The following is a 22,587-nucleotide window of genomic DNA, read 5'->3' on the forward strand; positions in this document are numbered from 1 at the left end:
TACACCGTCTTTGGTGCATGGACAATGGGAATGGAGCTGAGGAGGACCGTAATGAAAATGATGCTGTTGGTGATAATGAAAACGTCGTAATTCCTCGCAGACTGAACGCCTACTCATTAGATATTCGTATCAGGCGACTTGATGAGAACCATGAGCTGAACATTGCAAGGTCAAATGGGATTATTCCTTCAGAATATGGACAGCTACATGGCATTCCCCGAAGGACCATTGCGCGATGGATACAGGAGGATGAATTGCGCGAGAGACACCGAGAATCCACATACAGATTGCGACAGATGCAAAGGCTAAGGCAACATGGAATTGATGGCACAGGTTAGTTATCCTGGTGACCTTGGTGCATCGGGGAAATGAATCAGGTGAATGAGGTGAAATGTAGGTGGGGGCTGGTAGGCCCGCAGGTGATGTGGCCCTTACGATTTTCCTCTCTCATTTCAGGTAGATGGCCAGAGGCAGAGAGACTCTTAAATGATTGGTTCCTACAGCGTCGAGAACATGGTCTTCCAATAGCTGGGAGTGACCTGATGTTCCAGGGTGAACGGTTCTTCAACATTTGGTGGCACGATCTTCCTGAGGAACAGAGAAAACATTGGATGGAACTGCGCCCTCATCTCATACCATTTTCAGCATCAAGTGGATGGTTACAAGGTTTCTTGACTCGTCATGGTATTAGCTACAGGAAGACTTGCAAAGACTCTACATCAATACCGCTCAATGCTGCAGAGTTGGTAACGGCATTTCAAAATGAGGTCCGAAACATTATCAATGATAATGGAATACAGATTATCGTCAACATGGATGAAACTTTTGTTCTTTGGGACATCGCACCCACGTACACGTACTCTTTGCAAGGTTTGAAACAAGTGGACATACGAACTTCGCGAGGAAATGCAAAATTAGGGTGTACCGTGACTTTAGCGATGACTGCGTGTGGGAGAAAACTCCCTGCAAGTATAATTTTCAAGGGTCTGCGCGATGATGGTCCAGAAATCGCTCGACTTCGGGCAACTGCCCCCGATGGTGTGCGGGTAACGGGCTCGCAAACAGGCTGGGCAAGTTGGCAGACACTGATTGCTTGGGTAAATGTTTGCCTCATACCGTTTGTGGGAGACAACTTTCCATTCCTCCTAATTTGGGACATGTTCCCAGCGCACCGGCATCAACAAGTGCGTGACCATGTAGAGGACGCTCCCGGGTTCATAGGGCTGATACCAGGGAGATGTACCTCACTGGTACAACCTTTGGATCTGACCATCATCCGCAGCTTCAAATGTACAATGAGACGCCTATGGAAGGAGTGGAAAATTGAGAACAATGACATTCATGGTCGTTCCCACCAAATCACCAGGGATGCTGTAATTCAGATGGTATCAACTGCCTGGGAGAGAATTGCCCCAGAAGCAGTCAATGAGTGAGTGGGCTTGAAGGCAATCAAGAAAATCCGCCTCATCAAAATGATGAGGAACACTTTGAAGTTGATGCTGATAATCCCGAAGATGATCTTCATTTTCTTGAAGATTTAGATGAGTGAGATTGATAGGGTAATGCTCTCCAATAAAGCCCCGTGTGTTCAAATCAATGTGTTATTATGTCAGTTTTTCCCACAGGCCTAGGCCTAATTCCCTGAACAATGCAGTTGATCTATGAAGGCCTAAAACATGTATAAGGAGTAATATAGGCCTATTCTGGTCTTCTTGTGGTGGCCAGCAAATGCAACGTATACAGTATGATATTACGACATGTTGTTACGGCTTTCAAACGCCAGTCTTTCTAAAGATTAGGTTCGATTTTAGATAGATCGTATATGTGTGTCAGTGGGTCATGAGATAGTTCGTCATGTCTGATTAATTCGGTCATGAATTAATCAGTGATCTCTGGAGTCTAGTATATGCCCGGTTTTGAAATGCGATTCGATACCAGTGTGTAGGCAACTTGGGATCTGCAAGAAAATGGGCAAGTTCTGAAACCAATCGAGAGTAGCCAAAGGATAATTTGGTGAGTATCATTCTCATTTTTCTTCTCCAGAAGTTATATTCGAGACAACCGACGAAAATGTCTATGGTCTTTAACGAAAGGGTTTTCTTAGCTTTTACTTCCTGTTCATGCGTCGCTGGCCGGCTTCTCTTCCGATAATTTGGTCCCAGTCCGGCATTCAGTCCCGGTGTAGAAGTTTAAAATGTCCTAGGATAAAATGTCCGGAAACAAAGGATTCTATTATGCGCTGAGCTATTGACAGCCATGGCCTCTATAGAACTATATGCCATAATCTGTTAGAATACAATAGGCCCGGACACTTTTTCCAGGGGGGACACTTTCTACTTTTACACCGGTATGTAATAAAAGCCTTTTCTATATCTAGCCCAGCTTTTGTAATCTCGGGTTTCATGCATTTCTCCTGTTGGTTTCTTCAGCGACGCGAAACAATGACTGACAGGTACCGGCTACAACTGACCAATTCGGGCCCATGCTGATATTAGACAGGATGAAGAAAGACTGACTTGCTTTTGAACTTGGAGACGTGCAATCGGGAAATATAACGGGCTCGTCAGGCCATTGCGATTCAGATTCAGTGAAGTCCACACAAGACAACGCTGTTGTAAAAGTTGACAACGAGCAAAGTTCTTATATCATATAACTTAACAAAACTCTGTGTGACTTGTCTTTCAAAATAAAGGACTTCGACAGCCAAAATGGACGTTGACTACCGGGAGTGCCCCAGTAGCGGTGCTTCCAGCCGTGCCAGTTCGGTCGGGCGAGGCCAACATAGTTTCGAGGAGAGTGACCGCTCCGGCGAAACCACATGTCCACCCGTACAGACAAGCGGATCGCGGACTCGGCGGTGCGTTAGCGCACCTCTTACCACTGACTTTCCCTCGGAGATGGGAGAGAGTGAGCCTTTGATAGCAAAGGATGGGATGGGCATGTCGTATTCAACGGCCGGGAGCGGGGAGGTGAAGTTTGCAGCACAATCGGAGAAGTATGGTCCTAGGCTGAGGACGTTTAAGAGGAGATAGTGAGTTTTTTTTTCCGTCAAAGACAATCCAGCAGTATTGTGTAACAGTTTTAATGCCCTAAGCCATAAGCCTCATTGTTCTTGCCCATCTCTCATAATGGAAAAATTGCCCTTGACCACCTATTCCTCTGCCTTCATTTTCCTCCTCAATTTTTCAGTTACATTTTAGCCGTCTACTGTTGGATGTCCTTTTCATTCGGCCTGGTCTGGACGACATGGGCGCCCATTGCTAACTCGGCGGAGCAGGCCCTGGGCTTCACCGGGGGTGACATCGCCCTACTACAGAATTCAGGGCCGATAGGGTTCCTGGTGACTTTCTTTGCTTTGTCTTGGGTGGTCGATAAAAAAGGTAAGCCAGGGGAAATCAATAACATTTAGAAGTAATTTTTCTTTTCTCAAAATGGTAAATGGATAGCTTTTAACCACATTGATCTTTGCAGGACCCCGCTGGGTGATGGTGATATGTTCCACGCTACTATTCCTCGGAACTGGGTTAAGATGTTTTATTGCATTCAGTAGGGAAGCGGCAGTTATGTAAGTGAGTGATACGGCAGCAACCATTTTGGGACCAATTTGACGGCGATTGCACTCCTCGTGGCGACGTTCAAACGCAAGTTTCATTGCATTAGAAGTCATCACTGTTAACTTAAACACTGCGCAGGAGTGTAAAGACGACGAATAAGTTATCTTCTCAATAGATATGTATTCCTTTCTTTCATATTCATGACCACAGTTTTAAACACAAGGCAAACAAGGATGCCTGCATGTTTTCAAAATCAACCATTTGATTGGTCAATCGTTCATTATTTGCAGAACGCACGATTTTCCGAAATGGCACATGATGTTTACCTTTTGTCGTTATTTTTTTGGATAATATTTGCATTTCAACTACTTATCAGACTTGAGTCCTACAGACCGTATATACGCGTAAGAAATACTAATCTACTCTTTACGTCTTCGAAATATTCTTGGCAAACTAATGTTAACTTCATTTTTACTATCCAGCTTCATCTATATAGCCTTGTGGTGATGAAGAAGGCTCATTATCATTGGCAGAACGACGAAACATCAGAACTCAGCAGAAACTGTTGTTTCGATTTTCTGTTATGAATGATAATCCTGCGTTATCTGATTGTCACACAAAGAAGACCTTTATTTGGCTGAGTCTACAGGACTGTTTTCTTTCATGTAAGAATTTTATTTCATTTCCAGTTTAATTTACGTGGGACAGTTCATGATTGGGATGACCATTTGCCAGAGTCAGGTTATGGCTCCGGTGATCTCAGCAGTCTGGTTCCCAGCCGAACAGAGGGCCACAGCGACAGCGCTTGGTGTTCTGGCTGCGCCCATAGGAATGGCTTTGGCCGGGGCTATAGGTATGTCAATGTTTGTAGAAAAGAGATTATATTTGGCAGTCTTACAAACATTTCGAACTTCCCCATTCGTCGACCTCGGTAAGGGTGGTTATGAAACCTTTCTCTTTCCATCCACCTTCTTCTTTTCAAAACCGCCAAATTGAACGGGTCCGTATTTTGATGTAATTTGATCTTATTTCAGAGCCCTACATCGTGACGGAAGCGCTTGGAGCCAATGCAACATTCGGGGACCACAACATGTCGTTACTTTACGAGCCAAGCCTCCACAATTCTACCAACTCGTCCGATTTAGAACCAGCGAACCAGCAGCAGTTTGAAGAAATTGTCACACTAATGATTATACGTAAGTGTTATTGTATTGTGCCAAAAACCCATTATTATTTCATGAAGTAGAAAATTTCTCTCGTTGCCTTCTCTATACGCCCCCTGCCTGTTGCTCACCTTTATGTAGCCTATCCTTGCTCTTCGCCTTCTCCATACATGTCCCCTTTCTGTTAGTCACCTTTATTTAGCAAAGCCTCGCCCTGAGCTGATCCTTGCTTCTCATTTTCGCCATACATGTCCTCTTCCTATACCTAACCTCTTCATTTAGTTAATACTCGCCTTTTGCCTATCCTTGTTCCTCTTTAGCCTATCATTTGCCTTCTCCATTCTTGCTCCCTTCCCATTTCTCTAAACAATGGAGAGAATCCCTGCCCTTTGCAAGCTCTGAAAAAGTGTTGCATCCCAGACATCCAGGGGTATCCCTTGTGAAACAATTAACATATTCAAACCTTTCTTTTCAGAGACTGCCATTGTTGCAGTCGGTTTTTTCTGCGTGGTTTTCTATTTCCCCACAAAACCCCCGGTCCCGCCGACAATGTCACAATCAGGGTCCATCAAAAGAACCAGTTTTAAAGAAGGCACCAAGGCACTGTTTAGGTGAGTACATGTACATGAACGTGTCTTCCTCTTTGCGTTAGACAGTATTTCAAACCGATTTGTAGTACGGTCTGGTTCATGGAGTCAGCAGTTACCTCCTGACTCGACTTAAGAGGCTGTTTTCTATGTCGAAACGATTTCTTTCTGAGAAAGACCCGATAATAGGATTGCGCATAACCAGGTGGATGATCTGCCTATTACAATTGCCCTTGTTTTCTTTTTCAGAATGCCTCATTATTGGCTCTTGTGTATCGCCACATCGGTTCCATGCGGTGTCGGTACCGGCTGGCTGACATTACTGGGCGTGAACCTTAAGGCAGTTAATATCCCTCAAAGTTTGATCGGATGGATCATTTTCGTGTTCCTCCTCTCTGGTGTGGTGTCAGGCATTATCATCGGCAGGTCAGTAGCGGGTCTAGTAAATTGCTGATTTGAGCAGTTCAAACTACGGGGGAGTTTAAATTTGTTTGGTACCTCAGTGGCCTCATTTTCTTTGTCTCTCCGAGCTACCGACTCAGGGATAGACTGCCGCCATTTGATCAACATTACTCATGCCACGTTGGTTTCCGACGCAACTGTTGATACTCAAAAAAGGACCGTTACGAAAGCCGTTTGCTCACCAAAGGCTCGACAAAAGCTACGACGAGCAATGAGATACATGTACATATCATGATATCGTTATTGCATAAAGCAAATCTTTCTTCCTTTTAGAATTGGTGATTATCTAGCCGGTCGTTATAAGACAATGACTGTTGTTCTGTTCGCCGTTGGAACTCTGAGCACTCTCTGGTTCACGCTACAAATCCAACAAATTCTACCTCGTTATGACTGTAAGTAAATCATTTATTTGATAAGATTGTGATGTTTATTCCGGTGTAAACGCTTTGTCCAAGGATAAAATGTACGGGGAACAATGATTAGAAGGTCTCGATGACCAGAGATAACTCAAATAAAATCCGATAGATGTTCATGTAGGTTCCTTCATTTAACCGATGTCAGATTTTCAGTCCTTTAATCCAGAAAATAAAAAGAAACTTGGCTACAGAGCCCAAGTCGACATGGTTGTTTCAGTATCCACATAAAATAATGAATTTCGCGCTATTTTCCGGCTCTTACGGTCTTTGTGGCATTAATTTCTGCACTTATTCCCTTGTGCCAAACACTCCTCGCTGCATGGAAGAGCTCCAACGTCAGTGCAGCCTCTCCTGTTTCAGCGCCACGTCAACTCATCTCTTGTGAATTTCTTTTTAGCCACCCTTTTCATATCAGTGGTAATATGCGGCATTACTCTGAGCGGTAGCCGGCCCATGATACTAGAGATGGTGCTCGAGCTAACCTACCCGATCCGAGAAGGCATCAGCCTCAGTATACTTCAACTTGTCCTCAACCTGACTATGTTAGTGTTCTATTTCATACAGCTTATACCTGGAGTAGGTAAGGATGCGATCAAAAACTAACATACTTCCGCTTGTATTGTCCAATAAGAACTTGCCATGCCTGCCCGTATCGTCAATCGAAGACAGCACCATCATCAAACGCACTTCTCTCAAAATCCATTGACCATTATTCATGTACATGACCTATTCCACACAGTGTTTTTTTTTTAATATTGCAATTAACAAAGGATAGTAAGGGGAACAATGAAAACATAAAATATATGAACATGAATGAATAAATAACAAGAAAAAAAGGAGAAAAATGTTGCAGATTCGACGGGAGTCAAACCCGTGACCAGGCGAACCACAATCAAACACTCTAAGCGCTGAACCGTCAAGGTTTTCATGTTCAAGAGGAGATTTTATTCGCTTCTTATATGCGATGTACAAACTTCTGGGGGAGGGGGCATTCCCCGCTAGCTACGCCCCTACTGGTCAACTGATGAACTTTTTAATGTTATTGAAAAAGCATACTCGAATATCTTTCCCCTCCTTTCAGGCACGATGTGGATGAACTGGGCCTTCATAGGAGTGTGTGCCATTGCGGTGCCGATGTTGATAGGATTCAAAGCAAAATACAACCGCTTGAGGCTGGACTCTGTGATCTCACGTCCGAATGGAACAGAAGGAAGGGACAAGATGAACTCCACTTCTGAACAATAGTTCATGTTCATTTAGAATATATATGTATCCGGAACTTGCGACTTTATTTCCTCATCAAACATATAAATCAACAAAAAAATTGTCCAGCAGATTCGCAATTTTTGGACTGGAGATGTTTTTGAAAGTTGTACTTTTTTGACGGTTTGAAATTAGCAGGATAGGTTTATCAACAAGATGCTTTCCGCAGACGAGCAGATTAAGAATCCGTCGTTGGTTACAAGTTTTCACTTTCACTTTAATGTTGTGCCACATGCCTCCATTTTTAGATATTATTGAATAAATAAAGACTCCATCGCATTGCTATTCTGCTATATTTGCCATTGACTGTCTGATATCTAATTTTCCATGGGGTGTTTATAACTCTCCAAGGTCAACTACTCTGGTTGCCATAGACGCGACTGAATGGCCGCCCCAGCAACCAGTGCAGTGGCGAATATCACTATTGATATACCATTACCCCGAAACGTTAAGATAACTTATTGATTATTTCACGCATATACATACACGGTTGGCTGTTAAATCTGCGAAATCATGGATGCTTAATGGATGGGATGTTCATGGTAAATTCTTAGTTTTATTCTGTTGTTCACCGGGGTTGTTCAAAACAAGTTGTGTCGCTATTAACTTGACGTTAGCTTTAACTCAGCGTTATCTCCTTTTAAAAGTTAGTGTCCCTGTTTTCAACAACCATGCCCTAATACCCATTTGAACACAACATCGTATTGTCTTTTTGTACAACGTTTGTCAACTTTTTTCCTTTCACTTAGAATGCCAAATCTATGCATGAACATGATTTAATATCCTTTTAAATCTAAATAATACCTTAAATGGCCTACCTATAATGGAATTTGTGGCCTTGCTGTTCTGTTGTTCCGTGAACCAGTGGGGCTTTTCTATAGGCCTGGCCTGGTTCAATTGGTCGGTTCAATGCCAACGTTGTGTAGTTAGAAACGTAGTTTGTTGTCACTTGGTGATATTTTGGATGGCGGTTCGGTATCGACACTATACCTGGAATTGCTTACCAGCAAGGGAAACTAGCAAGGGGAAACTTATTACCAGCAGAGGGAAACTGTTTACCCGAAAAGGGGGAAAGGTAAGGATTTTGTTTTATTGGAAGCTTATCAGTTGTTTGTCATTGAAAGCTGCGGTAGCCTCTCCATCGCCCCTAACTTGGGAATAAGTCTGAGAAGAATTGTTTCATGTTTTGCTCTATTCCGGGTATATATTATAGACTCCCAGGGCAGTCAATTTCGTCATCTTCGTACCAAGCGACTGGACGAGGCCAGTCCACTGCGTCCAGAGCTAGAGGGTATTATTCCTGGATGAGTAATAGCAAGGAAAGGATTTCATGGCTACCGAGTGGCCACAACGGAATTCTTTCCCTTCACTGACTGAAACGGTAGTCCTTCGGTGGTGTCGTTATAAAACGGTGACAGAGTACTATATGTTGGCATCACACGCGACGAGCTAAAATCACGACGAAATTGAAAAAAAGAAAACGAAGCTAAGATACCAAAACATATATCAAGCAAGTTTGCTATCATCCTGAAATTCGAGTTTCTTCACCCCTGCATGTCTCATTGAAATATCACCCGAGAACGGAGTTGATTGACAACGACGGGTTTAAATAAAGGAAACATTGTTTTGGAACCCGGTGTAAAAGTAAAAAGTGTCCCCCCTGGAAAAAGTGTCCGGCCCTATTGTATTCTGCAATATGGTTCTACAGAGACCCTGACCGTCAATAGCTCAGAGATTGAAGTGCATAATAGAATCCTTTGTTCCCAGACATTTTAACCTAGGACATTTTAAACTTCTACAACGGCAATGCCAGTTACATTCATTCTTAACGCTCGGGCCTTGATAACATCAACGTTAAAGCCAGAGATTCAACTATAGGCCATCCCGTCTCGACTGGAATCGCAATTAGACTATCTAAGGCTGAATGTTTCATTCATTATGTTATGGTCCGCCAAACCTGATATCAAGACTATACTTCTGCATTTGGAAGGTCTTATTCACGCGCGACCGCAGAACTATTCTTTCGGGGTTATTTTTGTTTGAAACCCACAAAACATTGATTTGTGTACTGGATGTCGCTGACCTCAGGCTTGGCGATAAAACCTTTTAAGAGGGGATGGCCATGGTCGAATGTATACATGTAGATGGTCATTAATTGAGATAACATTATCAACTTTTCAGTTCCTTTCTCAAGTCCAAGCCAAGAAGACGAACCCACGTTAACCAAGGAATAAACGATGTATCGTAATTTCCGATACGGTGGCGTGGGGATGCACGGGGCCTTCATTCGGGGTCCCAAACAGTATAGCGAAAATAAAGGTAAGCCAAGGTGACAATCTTTTAATAGGTCATAATCATCATATATCAAGTTACTTCTTTATTCTTTTATTTATGTTGAAAGAATGTAAATAAAACATACATGTGTTAATGGTTTTCTCAAACTGATTTTCTCCTCGTTGTGACAATATTCTGTATCTTTATTGGCAGCCGGGCCACTGATTATAGAAAACATCAACCGCATGGGCTACCGGAATCATGCCGCTCATCACACGGACGTATTCGTGATCAACGTCAACGATGAAGATCTGGTTTTGAGGCGTGGTCAGGAGTTCACCATTGAATTGCAGTGCAATAGGAATTTTGACGTAGACACGGACCTGTTGGAGATTTCCATGGAACTAGGTAGGGATCGAAACCTGACACAGAAGGGCTTAGGCTACCGGTGTCCGTTCAGCGCTCAAATCTTGTGAAAATCTTTTTGAACGGTTACAGTTACAAGAACATAGCTTATACTGGTTCGCATATTTCCATAGCAAATTTGACAAGAATCCTCATCTGTTTTATTATTGGTTATTTCCTGAAGACAACCTCGACAAAGTACGACTGCTGCTTCTGATTTGACGATGCGAAGTGAAATAGTCAATTCTTACATGTTTGTCTTTCAGGCGAAGAAGGAGACTATAAGATCGGGACACTCATCAATATTCCTCTCGGCGTTGACCTTGACCCTTTGCACTGGGGCGGGGCAATCAGAGATGTCAAGGACGATTCTGTTGTCGTAGAGATCATGTCAAGCTGTGAGAGCATCATTGGAGAATGGACACTAAAGGCGGTCGCCAGGCAGCCATGGGATCCGACCTTTGACCCGCCCGCTGCTGAACAGGATGTGATCATGCTGTTTAACCCCTGGTGTCCATGTAAGGTGTTATGGTTTGTCGAGTGTCGCTTTCCTGCAAAACGGATAGAATCCTGTACCGCGTTGCCAGTATCACCATAAGAGAATTTTAGTCAGGTTAAAATTATCAATGTTTGAAACAAACATTCATACATTAATGAGTGTATCAATATACCCGCTCTCGATTGGTACCCCTTTTGCCGAAAATCATGGTATCGAATCCGATAATAGCTGGTCGCTGTTTCTTGAAGGCGGAAAAGTATGATTCAAGAATACATACACCTCGTTTAATGAGATCACTCGCCATAATCTAACTTAACCAATTTGATTTGTCCATCTCTGTCTCTCTTCTATAGATGATGACGTGTACATGGCAGATGAGGCCGAGATCAATGAATACGTCATGAACGAGAACGGTATCTTGTGGAAGGGTTCACACGACAAGATGACGCCTGCCAAGTGGCTCTATGGACAAGTAAGGTTCCAATACGTCCATATTAAATTGTTCAAACTGCTAATAAAGCTGCGGTTGCTAATCAGTGGCTTGAGTTGCTTAGTAACGGTTTTTGTTGAAGTTAAAAAGTTAAAGTTTAGAGTTTGTAGTCTAATATCAACTACGATATAGGTTATAATCCGACTTCACACTTTAATCCCGGTCTGTCCTAAAACCTTTCAGTAGACCCCAGATGTGCTGGTCAGCAATGGCTCATATGGCCTATACTAAGCAATGGTTTTGTTGCTAAGCGACGGTTCCTGTTGCTCAGCGACGGATGGTTAGAAAGTTGCCACTTGACTTCTGAACTTTGTGGTGTACCAGTTTGCGTAAATCAATTCTCAGTGATTCCTTCCACTGCAGTGGATGGTAAAGAACCACTTTTTTTTCGGATTGACTAGAGACTGTACCGATAAGGAGATATTTGCCTGTTTCAGTTTGAAGAGGTCAGTCTGCGTGCCGCCATGATGATATTGGGCCTGTCAACAACGGCAAAGAGCTACATGAAATCTGCCGCCATCGTCACGAGGGTTTTAACTCAAATGGTAAGTCAAGTTCTGTCGTACACTTGATCCTGTTAGCTAACCACTCCCGGGCCTGTCTCCGGCCCTATTTGCTCTCTGAGATTCGTGGGCCCAGCTTCCGAAACAGTATTCGCTATTATGTAGGCTACTTTATCAGCATGGGATCCATAGCGTTACCTGTTGGATTTAGTTGCCAGTAAGGTAAGCGCCAGATCAAACGCTGTTTGGGAATATGTGTTGCAGAAACGTGGCCAAAAGATAATTCGTCTTACCGCGACAAGTCCGAAATCTCATTGACAATATTTCAGGTTAATGCTAATGACAATGATGGCGGCATCTTGGTAGGTAGGTGGTCAGGTAAATACGAGGGCGGGACAAGACCAACTGGTTGGAATGGCTCAGAGCCAATCTTGGCGGAATGGATAAAAAACAGACGGAGTGTCAAGTACGCGCAGTGTTGGGTCTTCTGTGGAGTCCTGACAACAAGTAAGTCAACAACCTTCACATAGTTTCATCCTGAACTTAGGACCTTTTCTTCTGGCACCTTTAAAAGAGCACACGACTAACCCTGGTATTCGAGGATGTACAGTATGTGAACTGGAGGTAGTACTCAGCGAGGGTAGAACTAATCTAATGCCATTACGAAAGTTTGTTTGAACCGCCAGCTTTGATATCACATCAAAAGTAACTCGTGTCTTACCGTTTCATCTGGAGTCATGTTGTGCTCACCCAGGATCTTGAGGTATAGAAGGCATTATTTTCACCACCCACAAAATATAGGCTTCTAAGGTACATTTGCATTGCAAGGTCGGAAAATGCTGACTGTCATCTTTTATCTTTCCAGTCTGTCGAACCCTTGGCATCCCTGCCCGCAGCATCACAAACTACACCTCCGCCCATGATACTGATGGAAGTCTTACCATAGACTTCCACTTTGATGCAAGGACCTATCAGTTCATGAAGAAGGAGAGCCCCGATTCGACATGGTGAGTTTGACTACTGTATAATCTCCCTACCCGCATTCTCAAAAACCACTTCGACCTGCTTGAATTGATATCGCTGAGTTTCCGTCTCTGTTAACAAGATTGACATCAGCTTGAACCAGTTACGTTTCTGTTCTCTTTAGGAACTTTCATTGTTGGAACGAAGCTTACATGAAGCGGGGCGACCTTCCTCCGAAGTACCACGGCTGGCAAGCCATCGACTCGACACCACAAGAGCTTAGTGGATGTAAGTCTTAGAGGTGAAATGGCCTGGCGCCATTCTTCCCAACTGTGTTGGCTGCAAAATCGAACACTTCTGCTTCTAGACAATCAAGTGACACTGGAGACTGTTCTAAACGCTCCTTACGAAGTTCAAAAACAAATTGGTGAATCGGGGGATGATTAGCCTTTCAAAAGACGACACCGGGAACGCTAGGGAAGACTTGGTGCCATAACATCTGCGTCGGTCGATATAAGGCATATAGTTTTGACTCTGACATCTTCATTATATCCTCGCTTCCGAGCAATACTGCAACCTATTTCTTCCTTCCAGCGGCAATGCGCTGCGGCCCAGCCTCCGTCAAGGCCATCAAAGAAGGCAATATCCTCCAAGAATTCGACGTTCCCTTCGTCTTCTCAGAGGTGAATGGCGACGTAGTTTACTGGCTGCTTAATGACGACGGGTCACGTGAATTCTTTAGTAATGATGCTGAAAGGGTGGGCAAGAATATCAGCACGAAGATGGTGGGCACAGACGAGAGGAATGACGTCACGAAGGAGTATAAAGAAGCGGACGGTATGTTCTTATATTGTTTCAGAGTCTCTGTGACAGTGCTATCCGGTTATCCGAAAATGCACACGTAAAACATTTCACCGACTGTTTGCGCACGGTAATTGAGCCAGCAGCTCCAACTCTATCATTGCAGTAATACCCACTGCCCCTCAAACAACAATGATAATAGTGCTAAGTAATCTGAAAACCCGCATCTCCAGTGTATCTTTTTTAACTTGCAGACAGTTACAAAGAGCGTATTGCCTTCTTGTCAGCTCTGCGCTACAGCAAGCCAAAGGACCTAGCCAACATGGCGTCAGGTCTTTTTGATACTAACATCAGTTTTGAGGTTCAAGCGCCTGAGACTGGCGACGTGAAGGCTGTGGTGAGTAGACGAGAGACGAATCAGAATGAAATGTACTCTGATACTTGCCAATCAGATTTGCCCGGTTTAATGAATTAAAGTGGCCAGTCAGATCGCATTCTGACCTCATGGTCGTCGCGCCGTCAAAGTCTCTATCGAAATTGAAATGTGTGCGAATGCATCTTCAAGCAACGATATAATTCTGTTAGCCATCTTAATCTTTCCACAGCTCACTGTCAGGAATGACTCAACAGAGGAGAGGAACTGTAACTTCAGCGTCACTGTCTTACACTCGAATGACATTGGTGAACACCGTGGTGACGTCAAACATGAACGCGGGAACTATCAGTGCCGCCCAACTCGAGTAAGTTCCTAGTGTAGGTCTTCTTTAGGTGACCAATACGGGTAGATGTTTTTCAATTTCATTCGCACTTCTTCTCAGCATTCGATTTACATTCTGGATAAGCCACAGGACCAGGCATGACCTTATAAACATGACCGTCATCTCTTGTTCCTCTCTCGATCCCCAAAGCTATATGTCTCTATTACTTGCCGAACCACGTGGCCAGTCTCTCGGTGACCTAGAGTTGGCACTTCTGGAGCACATATATAACTTTCATCTTTTTTCAGCCAAGACGTGGTCCATGACAATGACAGCAAAAGAATGGTTGAACATTGTGGTGGATGATGGGCGTCTGATGTTCTACATGGAGGGTCTGGTCAAGGAAACAGGTCACAAGTTCGCATTCCAGGAAGGTCCAAGGATTGATAAGCCAGATTTAGCAGTTACGGTGAGTGTAGAAAGAATATATCAATACTTTAAAGACTACGAGTTTCCCTGTAACCTCTACCATTTCACACTAACTAATGGGATTCACGGTTCATTGAGATTCACGGTCAAGACCGAACAGTGCTGTTTTTCAGATTGACCTTTGCAACCAAGATAAGATAGTGTGAGCAACTCCCATCTAATCACTCTCTCTTGTCTTATTCAGGCGTCAACTCCCACCCCATCCACGAAAAATCCATTTGAAGTGACAGTAACTTTCGAAAACCCGACCGCTATTGAGATCACAGACTGTGTTTTCACAATTGAAGGAGTTGGCATGGACAAAATTAAGGCTGTGAAAGTTCCGTAAGTTTTTCATTTCTGAACTTTTTCTTCCAAGTCGTAGCAGACGATGGAATCTGACCTCGGCATTTACCTTATCTGTTTGTAGAAATGCTGACCTTTCCTTCATCTTGCTGCCATTCTCTTTTACCCACATTCTATCTCTCTTTGCGTTGTTCTCAGGAACGTGGGTCCCAAACAGTCTGTCTCTGCGAAGATTACCTTGATCCCTCGTCTCCCTGGCAACAGACGGATCGCGGCTGGGTTCGACTCCAAACAAATCACAGACGTGGTCGGATTCCTTGACCTTGTCATCAAGAAGGGCAAAGCACCGGAATCGGGAGACGACGACAAGGACGATGAAGACTTCACCTACAGCAATGGTATGTTCTCATGAAGTCAGGTCCAGGCATTTCAGGCCAACTGTAACTAGACAAACGACTTGTTTAGATAAGCTGTGGTGTTGGTCGTTTCTGTAAGTCAATCGATCATCAACATAAAACCGACCAATCACATACCACAACTTGTCCTAATCTTCTGAGACCAAGATGATATGCTCTTTTCATTCCTCAGGCTTTATCACACTGAATCCTGTTTCTCTGCCCTCTTAAACCTTTCAGTTCCAGTGCTCAGAGTGGAAGAGGTCGACCTGAACGTAGTTGAGAATGGCAAAGATCACCACACGTCCGACTATGCCCACAATTGGAAGAAAGACACCTTAGTGATCCGCAGGGGAGAGCCTTTTGAGGTGGACGTGACTTTTAACCGACCGTATGATCGGACGACGGACAGAATCAGCTTGAGGTTACAGACAGGTAAGCTGAGTCAATAATAGAAAACTGTTATCAATCACGTTAATGTTTTTTTAAATTATGGACTCTCTTTTATCTTATCAAAGCGGAACTCAAATTCTGCATTGCTTACATCGAATTTCAAAGTTACTTTTAATTGCTCTGCTCCTTTGACATGTCTTCAAATTAGACGAGCGTTAAATCTCCAAGAATAATTCTATTGTTGCAGCAGGTTGCGCTTACGTACCTCCGATATGTAGCGTGTTCCTTCCTTGTAGGTCGCCATCCAAAGAAGAGCGAAGAGAATGACAAAAGGCTGGTAATAGCCAAAGACCTTTCGAAGGTAGACTGGGGGTATCAGCGCACAAATGCGAACTCCGATGGTTCCAAATGCAAGTTCCGTATAAAGACAGCCCCAGATGCCTGTGTTTCGGAATGGAAGCTGATTATCAGGACGAAACTTCCCAAAGCAGCTCCTGGGTTGAAGGATATGGCAAAACATGACACGTCAACCATTTTCGTGCTGTTCAATGCCTGGTGTAAGGGTAAGTGAAATGTCTGCCTTTTAAAGTTTTCAAGTTCAAATTGACAGTTCACATTGACCCAGACGAGGTATACTCGACTAAACAAGAAGACCCAATCGTACTCACAACTCTTTACCCAAGACGCGAAGATTTGCTTGGCAAACCGGACGGTTCCTCATCCCGTATAGAGGTTTTGATGTTGCTTCGACATTTGATAAAGCGCGGCTGATCCACCATCTTCCGAACTCGTTTCAAATACCTATCGGGAATGCGTCGGGAAAAAATCACAGGTAAAACAGAGCCATGTTCCGACAAAAGTTTATCTTGTCCGTGATGTCGGGAATGTGTCGGAAATTAAAAGTGCAATTGAACCACTGGCTACGATTTCTGGTTGGGCCGTGGGGAGCGAAGTCGTGAGGCCAGATCAAGGGTCAGTTGCTTTGCCCCTCAAAACTCACGCAACTTATTTTGATTATAAATTCTGTTTCCAGAGGATCAAGTATTCCTCGACGACGAGGACAAAAGAGTAGAATACGTCCAAAACCAAACCGGAAGGATATTCAAGAATAATAAGCGACCAGCCAGAAAATGGTGGTTTGATCAGTGTGAGGAGATCTCTCTTAACACAGCTATGATGCTCCTCAATCGGTGCGGCAGTCGGTTCTCATCAAGAGGAAATGCCACTAGAGTTTCCAGAGACATTTCACAGATGGTGAGTGTAGTGTCCAGTGGGCTGGGGGCTGGGGGATTGTTGACTCAAAGTCTGTCTGTTTTCCGCGTCCCCCAGCTCACTATACTTGTACCGAACACTGGACGGAAACTCCCTCAGCCAGAGTAGACGAGAAGAGAACGTCATTTCACCAAACATGACCACAAACCCTGGATGAACCATTTAGCGAAGTCAGTGTGGTATGTGTCGGATCATATCCTGGCTATAATCGCGAAAATTAATAGCTGAACCATACTGAACCATGAGATTGGAGCAATTACAAAGAATTGGCTTGCATGATTTCAGTGTAACAACAACGACAATGACGATGGGATCCTGATTGGAAACTGGACTGGAGAGTATGGAGATGGCACGAAACCAACACAATGGGCACGTTCGAAGAACATATTCAAGCAGTGGTGGAAGAACAACCACAAAGGGGTTAAATACGGCCAGTGTTGGGTATTCTCAGCTATTGTTACTTCTAGTAAGTGTAAGCCCAACGTTACAGAAAAACTGGCATGCAAAAGGGCACACAAGCCGCCTCCTCCTCCTCCTCCTCCTCAATTAAACATGTCCCCTACCTCATACAGCACTCCAGCCACTCCACGGAAAGATGAATGGTGTGGTAATATATACCGCCTTTTCCAAACATGTACCCTTCCTCTTAATCGTGGAACACAAACGTTGTTTTAAAGGGAGTCATTTAATTTATACACTCTTAACTTTCAAACCTTTCCAAGTGGCATAAGAGTCTTTACCGCAGGATTGTGTTATAACAATCAATCTTGGCTGACGTGATAAAAAATTAACTGCAATAGTCTGTAGCTGCCAAAAACGTACGCCGATCACAGACCTTGATTTGCGGAGCGGATATTGGCAGTTTCGACTGGCTCAAGAAAGCAAAGAAAATACAGCCTTTATAACTTGTCTTTGATTCTGCGGACTTCTTGGATACATATAACTGTCCCGTTGCCTTATTGATACATCCCATTAGAAAATTCCATATTACCTTTCCAGTCTGCAGAAGTCTTGGAATTCCTGCTCGATCTGTCACCAACTTTGGCTCTGCCCATGACACAGATCTCAGCTTGACCATTGACAAGTATTTCTACGAAGACGGAACTCCTGCTAACTACAGTGGAGATTCAGTTTGGTAGGTAGATTCATTGGGTCCGTCACCACAAACATGTGAAGCTAAAGACGCACAGAAATGTCTGGATTGGATTGCCTTTATGCAAGATTTCCTGCAGCCAAATATCTTCTTACTTTCTCCAAACGTATGATCCACGTGTCTCACGAGGCTCCTTTCTACCGTCTGTTAACTCGCAATCCATGCTGGGGACGCCTATTGGCTGAAATGTGAACTTCAGAATGCTATAAACAGCATTTGCTGGCTCTGTAAGCTGAGTTGCCTTAGACAGGGGACATCTGTAGTTTATATATCATCTTCTTTTCTTCGTTGTTTAGGAATTTCCATGTCTGGAACGAAGCCTGGTTCAGACGACTTGACCTCCCTGATAGGTTCAACGGATGGCAAGCGTTCGACTCAACACCACAGGAACAGAGTGGGGGTAAGTATGCTGCGGTTAACCAGCTCTTTCCTTCTTGCCTATGTCACAAAACACCAAAGAAAAGTCATGAATATATTTGTTGATGGCCTAGTATCATCAGTGGAGGGTTTCGCCATAGGCTGGAGGCCGTTATCAGATATACTTGAAAGAAGGGTCTCTTTTTGGCACATCCACCTTGGTTAAAGATGAAAATTACTTAATCTCTTATCCTCGAAAGCTTATCGAAGTAATAGCATCTATTACAAAAACTGATCTTCTCCGTTCCATTCAGTATCACTGAAGACATCTGTCGACATGAGGTCCGATTCCTAAGCTAAACTTACATGTACGGTTGTCTCAATAACCTAACTTCATCTCAATCTGAATCTCTCCTCTTCTGCAGGACGAATGCGATGTGGCCCTGCCTCCGTCAATGCAATATACGATGGTGACCTCCAGCATCCGTATGACGCCCGATTCATCTTCGCGGAGATCAACTCGGATCGCGTCTACTGGACCATCAAGGCTGATGGGTCAAAAGTCGTAGACAAAGTTAGAAAAGGTTCGATCGGGTACCAGTTGGCTACGAAGGCGGTGGGAAGAAACACACGAGAGGACATCAAGGGGAATTACAAGTGTGAGGAAGGGTCTGAGGCAAAGAGAAGACAGGTTGCAATGACAGCAATGAAACACTCTGCCGATGAAGCTGTGCAAGAGTGGTACAAGAAAGGATCTGGGAAAAAGGAGGAAGTGACTAGCTTGATACAGTATCAAGCCCCTGAGAATGGAGACGTGGAAGTCACAGTAAGCACGGCTGTATACCGGAGGACATATATGCGTAACCTTACTTGAAGAAGAATTTGAAACGAATTTCACGACAGACAAACTTTCAGAACAAAGTTCGGATCTGGCTTCTGTATGTTTCTGAGCTGAAGGCAACTGTCATGATTTCATAGTTTGTTTAACCTAATACTATCCGCAGAGATATAATCCTGTAAACCTTTTTTTTACAGATGGAACTCGAGAATACTGGGTCAAAGAACAGGACGGTTAAGGCGTATCTAATTGCGGTCGCTACTTACAACAATGGATTCGTGGGAGACAAGATAAAGGCTCAGAATGAAGATGTGCAGCTCGCAGCCGGAGAAAGTAAGTCTCGAAAACATCAAACTGAATGTGATATCGCCCATGAACCCAACTAGCTGTCTTGAGCGTGGCCTGTATAATACCTTGTATTATGCGTTGCCAGGAACAGAAAAGATGATCTAAGTCAGTTTATAAACTTTTTTCAGAAAAATACTGTCTTTGCATGAGGCGTGACCTACATACGGTCTCACTCCACAGTTACAACTCAAAACCCGCATCCGCGGTCTCATTGTAGGGTTTTCCCCAGATTGCCTGGTGGCACAGTCTCACTCAACAGTTGAGACGCCTGGGGATACCATACATCATGTACATGGCCCATTATCGGTCCATTCGGCCCGGCATAGTCACTTTAGCGTGGTATGCTTAGAACAAAAAGGTACATGAACAAATACAAACGGTTGATGCAGGACTGACATATCTCCCTTTTTCTCCAGAGAAGACTGTCCGCATCGGTATCAAGGCGACAGAATGGCTCAACACTGTCAAATCAGATGGTCTCTTGACGGTGCACTGCGGGTTCAAGGTCGACGGTACTGGCGAGACCGATTTTGATGCCATTACGATTGACCTTGAGAAACCAGAGTTAGAGGTCACGGTCAGTACAGTCTTCGGGTGATCTTAATCCCAAGTGGTTGGAGCTACCAGAGAGCTTACCCTACATGCGTGCAAGGTGCTCTCGCTGCGATATCTGTCTTTTAAATATCCATGTACTTCTATTCTCCGGTTTTCGATGTGGTTTTTCCCTGGTATCATTGGATCAAATTCCGCGCTCAGTATTTATCTGTCATATCTAATTGGCGTTCGATTCGCTTGTTTCCCCGTACGTTTCGAAATCACTACATAGAGAAAACCCAGATTGGAAACCGTTTAAGGCATAACGGAAACGCGTAAATATATTTCGCTATCGTCATTTATGATCTTGTAATGTCATCTTCTCCCTCTTTCTCCGAAAGGTGTCCAATAAGCGACCAAAACTGAAGCAGGATGTGACTGTGACAGTTGTCTTTACCAACCCCCTGGACCTTGAGCTCACCAACTGCACCATGACACTGGATGGTGATGGCATCGACCTCACGGAAAAGCAATTAAAGTATGTCTAACTCATATGGTATATCTCATAAGGACAGACAGGTTTACGACCCACCTCTTAGGACAATTCTCTTCAAACAGTACTTCAGTGTGTGACAATATTTTGAGTGTGGTCACATTTCCGTGCTACCAAGAATCAATAAAGTACTCTTTATCAATTCTAGTTGTGACTTCGAACCTCCCTGGAACGCTTCAGTTAGCTGTGGCCGTTGCACAACTATGGTAGAAGATTTTCTTGGTCTGTCTTTTTCTTTCAGACAAAAGATCCCACCTCATGGCAAAATTAAAGAGACTTTCACAATCATCCCGACACAGACAAGAGGGCAGGACATCCTGGCGACATTCGACTCGGACCAGTTGACCTCCATTGACGGCTCTGCCACCATTTCCCCTGTAGTTTAGGGGACGAGACATTTTAGCACGTAGTATGGGGAGAACATTCTGGTTTACCTTGACTCGGACCAGTAACACTCCTCTTCCTTCGTTGCCACGGCCGACTTGACCCTTGAGAAGGAAGTGAGACGTTGCACTCATGGTTGTAACAAGGGCGTCTCTTTGCCAAAAGGACAGCCAGCCAGTAGAATAGGACTTACCACATTGTTATGATACATTAGTAGGCCTATCTGACGGCAAAAACCTCAATTTTCATAACCCTGTAGAGTAGAAACTGAGACACAAGCACACGGTTGTTCCATAAAGACCCAAAAGCAATGACCCGTCATTGGGTTTTCCGACCTGTTCATTTCGATTGGTGGCAGAAACACCATTTCCCCTTTAAGCATTATAAATCTCATCATGTTCGAGCGAAGAATTGCTCTAACTATAGATCATTCCTTTGCAGAAAAGGAAGCGTTAATATCTTTATTAGAAGATAACATCACCGGTTAGGTTGTAACGAATTCAACACTCATCCGTCCTCTTGAATGTTTTTAAACTTGTCTCTGTTACATGTATGTTACATGTATCTGTCAGAAAATTTAAAGAGAAAATCCTCATTTTTTACAGTAAATGTGTATATTTCAATTTTTTATTTAACCAACTCTCGCATAACTTTATATCGTATTTAAGAGTGCCATAATAGTAAACTTGCCCAAATATGTAATTATATAAAGGCGTTTATATGTAGCCTTTATATCTAGTTATTTAGTTTTGACACGTCGTACTAATCGGCATAGCCTTTAGCGTTAATAAATGTATTGTAAAGTATCTTCATTGTTTGTTCATGGTTCTTTGTCCCCTCCGAAGTGCGAATTCACTTCGCAGTATGAGACATCGCCACCGCAATAGAATTCTATTGTGTATCCATTGCGTGAGGGAAAATAATTCTGGGCCACCCTGTAGTAGACTCCGACTCAACTGTCTGATAATAAATAATAATGCCGCTTTAGTTGAAGGTGAAATTTGTCGATATTTCAAGTTGTGAAGAAAAAGCTACAACCGTCATTGGATTGCCCCACCTGGAAAAAATTGGCATGTGGGTATGTGGGTATGTGGTATGTGGTTTTAGACACTGCCCATGCACTCGGCGCCGCGGATTCCCAGAGAGGACGGAACGCCGTCTAATAAAGTGTCGTTCCATAAGTATAGAATTTACAACTTTTTTCGGGGGGTTTCTACAGCCGGGGATAGAATGTCCGGGAACCAAGCATTCTATCACTCACTTTAATCTGGAGCTATTGGCGGTCATGACATCTAGTACAGAACCATTTATAGCATAATCTGACAGAATACAATAGGCCCGGACGCGATTTTTTTTCTCCTGAACCTTTGGGGCACTATAGTGTAAATTTGTACAGGGACTTTCAGCCAATCAGATTTCGACAAACACATGACGTCAGAAGTCTTAGAAACTTTAGAGCAGTTGGTAGAGCGCTCGTCAGAAAGGCAGAATACGATGTTCGATTCAAA

At 43.7% G+C, this 22,587-nt stretch overlaps 3 protein-coding genes across 4 annotated transcripts; all 3 read left to right on the top strand.

Moving 5' to 3' along the window:
- Positions 1 to 1,620: 1,620 nt before the first annotated feature.
- On the top strand, positions 1,621 to 7,730 carry LOC135497850 (solute carrier family 49 member 4 homolog). Of its 2 annotated transcripts, none has more exons than XM_064787809.1 (11): positions 1,621 to 2,013; positions 2,430 to 3,031; positions 3,190 to 3,380; positions 3,472 to 3,565; positions 4,244 to 4,407; positions 4,589 to 4,750; positions 5,193 to 5,328; positions 5,554 to 5,730; positions 6,040 to 6,158; positions 6,580 to 6,762; positions 7,264 to 7,730. In XM_064787809.1, the coding sequence occupies exons 2-11, from the start codon at positions 2,709 to 2,711 to the stop codon at positions 7,425 to 7,427; spliced, it is 1,713 nt and encodes a 570-aa protein (XP_064643879.1). In that variant the 5' UTR covers positions 1,621 to 2,013; positions 2,430 to 2,708; the 3' UTR covers positions 7,428 to 7,730. The 2 variants fall into 2 exon arrangements, with proteins under 2 accessions (XP_064643879.1, XP_064643880.1); XM_064787810.1 differs by having other exon boundaries at positions 2,693 to 3,031.
- A 282-nt stretch (positions 7,731 to 8,012) lies between these two features.
- On the top strand, positions 8,013 to 14,506 carry LOC135498139 (coagulation factor XIII A chain-like). Its single transcript, XM_064788316.1, has 13 exons — positions 8,013 to 8,520; positions 9,627 to 9,764; positions 9,933 to 10,127; positions 10,391 to 10,642; positions 10,977 to 11,095; positions 11,551 to 11,658; positions 11,946 to 12,123; positions 12,482 to 12,623; positions 12,764 to 12,867; positions 13,174 to 13,416; positions 13,635 to 13,777; positions 13,986 to 14,120; positions 14,387 to 14,506. Exons 2-13 carry the CDS (start codon positions 9,683 to 9,685, stop codon positions 14,402 to 14,404), a joined length of 1,719 nt encoding a protein of 572 aa, XP_064644386.1. The 5' UTR covers positions 8,013 to 8,520; positions 9,627 to 9,682; the 3' UTR covers positions 14,405 to 14,506.
- Positions 14,407 to 21,885, top strand: LOC135498138 (protein-glutamine gamma-glutamyltransferase K-like). Its single transcript, XM_064788315.1, has 14 exons — positions 14,407 to 14,547; positions 14,752 to 14,891; positions 15,051 to 15,250; positions 15,488 to 15,682; positions 15,937 to 16,203; positions 16,674 to 16,894; positions 17,198 to 17,378; positions 17,912 to 18,047; positions 18,362 to 18,465; positions 18,848 to 19,248; positions 19,458 to 19,593; positions 20,025 to 20,185; positions 20,544 to 20,680; positions 20,937 to 21,885. Exons 1-14 carry the CDS (start codon positions 14,407 to 14,409, stop codon positions 21,079 to 21,081), a joined length of 2,565 nt encoding a protein of 854 aa, XP_064644385.1. The 3' UTR covers positions 21,082 to 21,885.
- Positions 21,886 to 22,587: the final 702 nt, after the last annotated feature.

This window comes from Lineus longissimus, chromosome 13, assembly GCF_910592395.1.
Source record: "Lineus longissimus chromosome 13, tnLinLong1.2, whole genome shotgun sequence".
Classification (NCBI taxonomy): Eukaryota; Metazoa; Nemertea; class Pilidiophora; order Heteronemertea; family Lineidae; genus Lineus; species Lineus longissimus.

Coding starts and splice junctions, on each gene's coding strand:
- LOC135497850 (XM_064787809.1), top strand. CDS start 2,709: ATGGACGTTGACTACCGGGAGTGCCCCAGTAGCGGTGCTTCCAGCCGT. Junction 3,381..3,471: donor TTGGGTGGTCGATAAAAAAG/GTAAGCCAGGGG, acceptor TGATCTTTGCAG/GACCCCGCTGGGTGATGGTG. Junction 5,731..6,039: donor TCAGGCATTATCATCGGCAG/GTCAGTAGCGGG, acceptor TCTTCCTTTTAG/AATTGGTGATTATCTAGCCG.
- LOC135498139 (XM_064788316.1), top strand. CDS start 9,683: ATGTATCGTAATTTCCGATACGGTGGCGTGGGGATGCACGGGGCCTTC. Junction 9,765..9,932: donor ACAGTATAGCGAAAATAAAG/GTAAGCCAAGGT, acceptor CTTTATTGGCAG/CCGGGCCACTGATTATAGAA. Junction 10,643..10,976: donor GTTTAACCCCTGGTGTCCAT/GTAAGGTGTTAT, acceptor TCTCTTCTATAG/ATGATGACGTGTACATGGCA.
- LOC135498138 (XM_064788315.1), top strand. CDS start 14,407: ATGACAGCAAAAGAATGGTTGAACATTGTGGTGGATGATGGGCGTCTG. Junction 16,895..17,197: donor CCAGAGACATTTCACAGATG/GTGAGTGTAGTG, acceptor GCATGATTTCAG/TGTAACAACAACGACAATGA. Junction 17,379..17,911: donor CTCAGCTATTGTTACTTCTA/GTAAGTGTAAGC, acceptor TTACCTTTCCAG/TCTGCAGAAGTCTTGGAATT.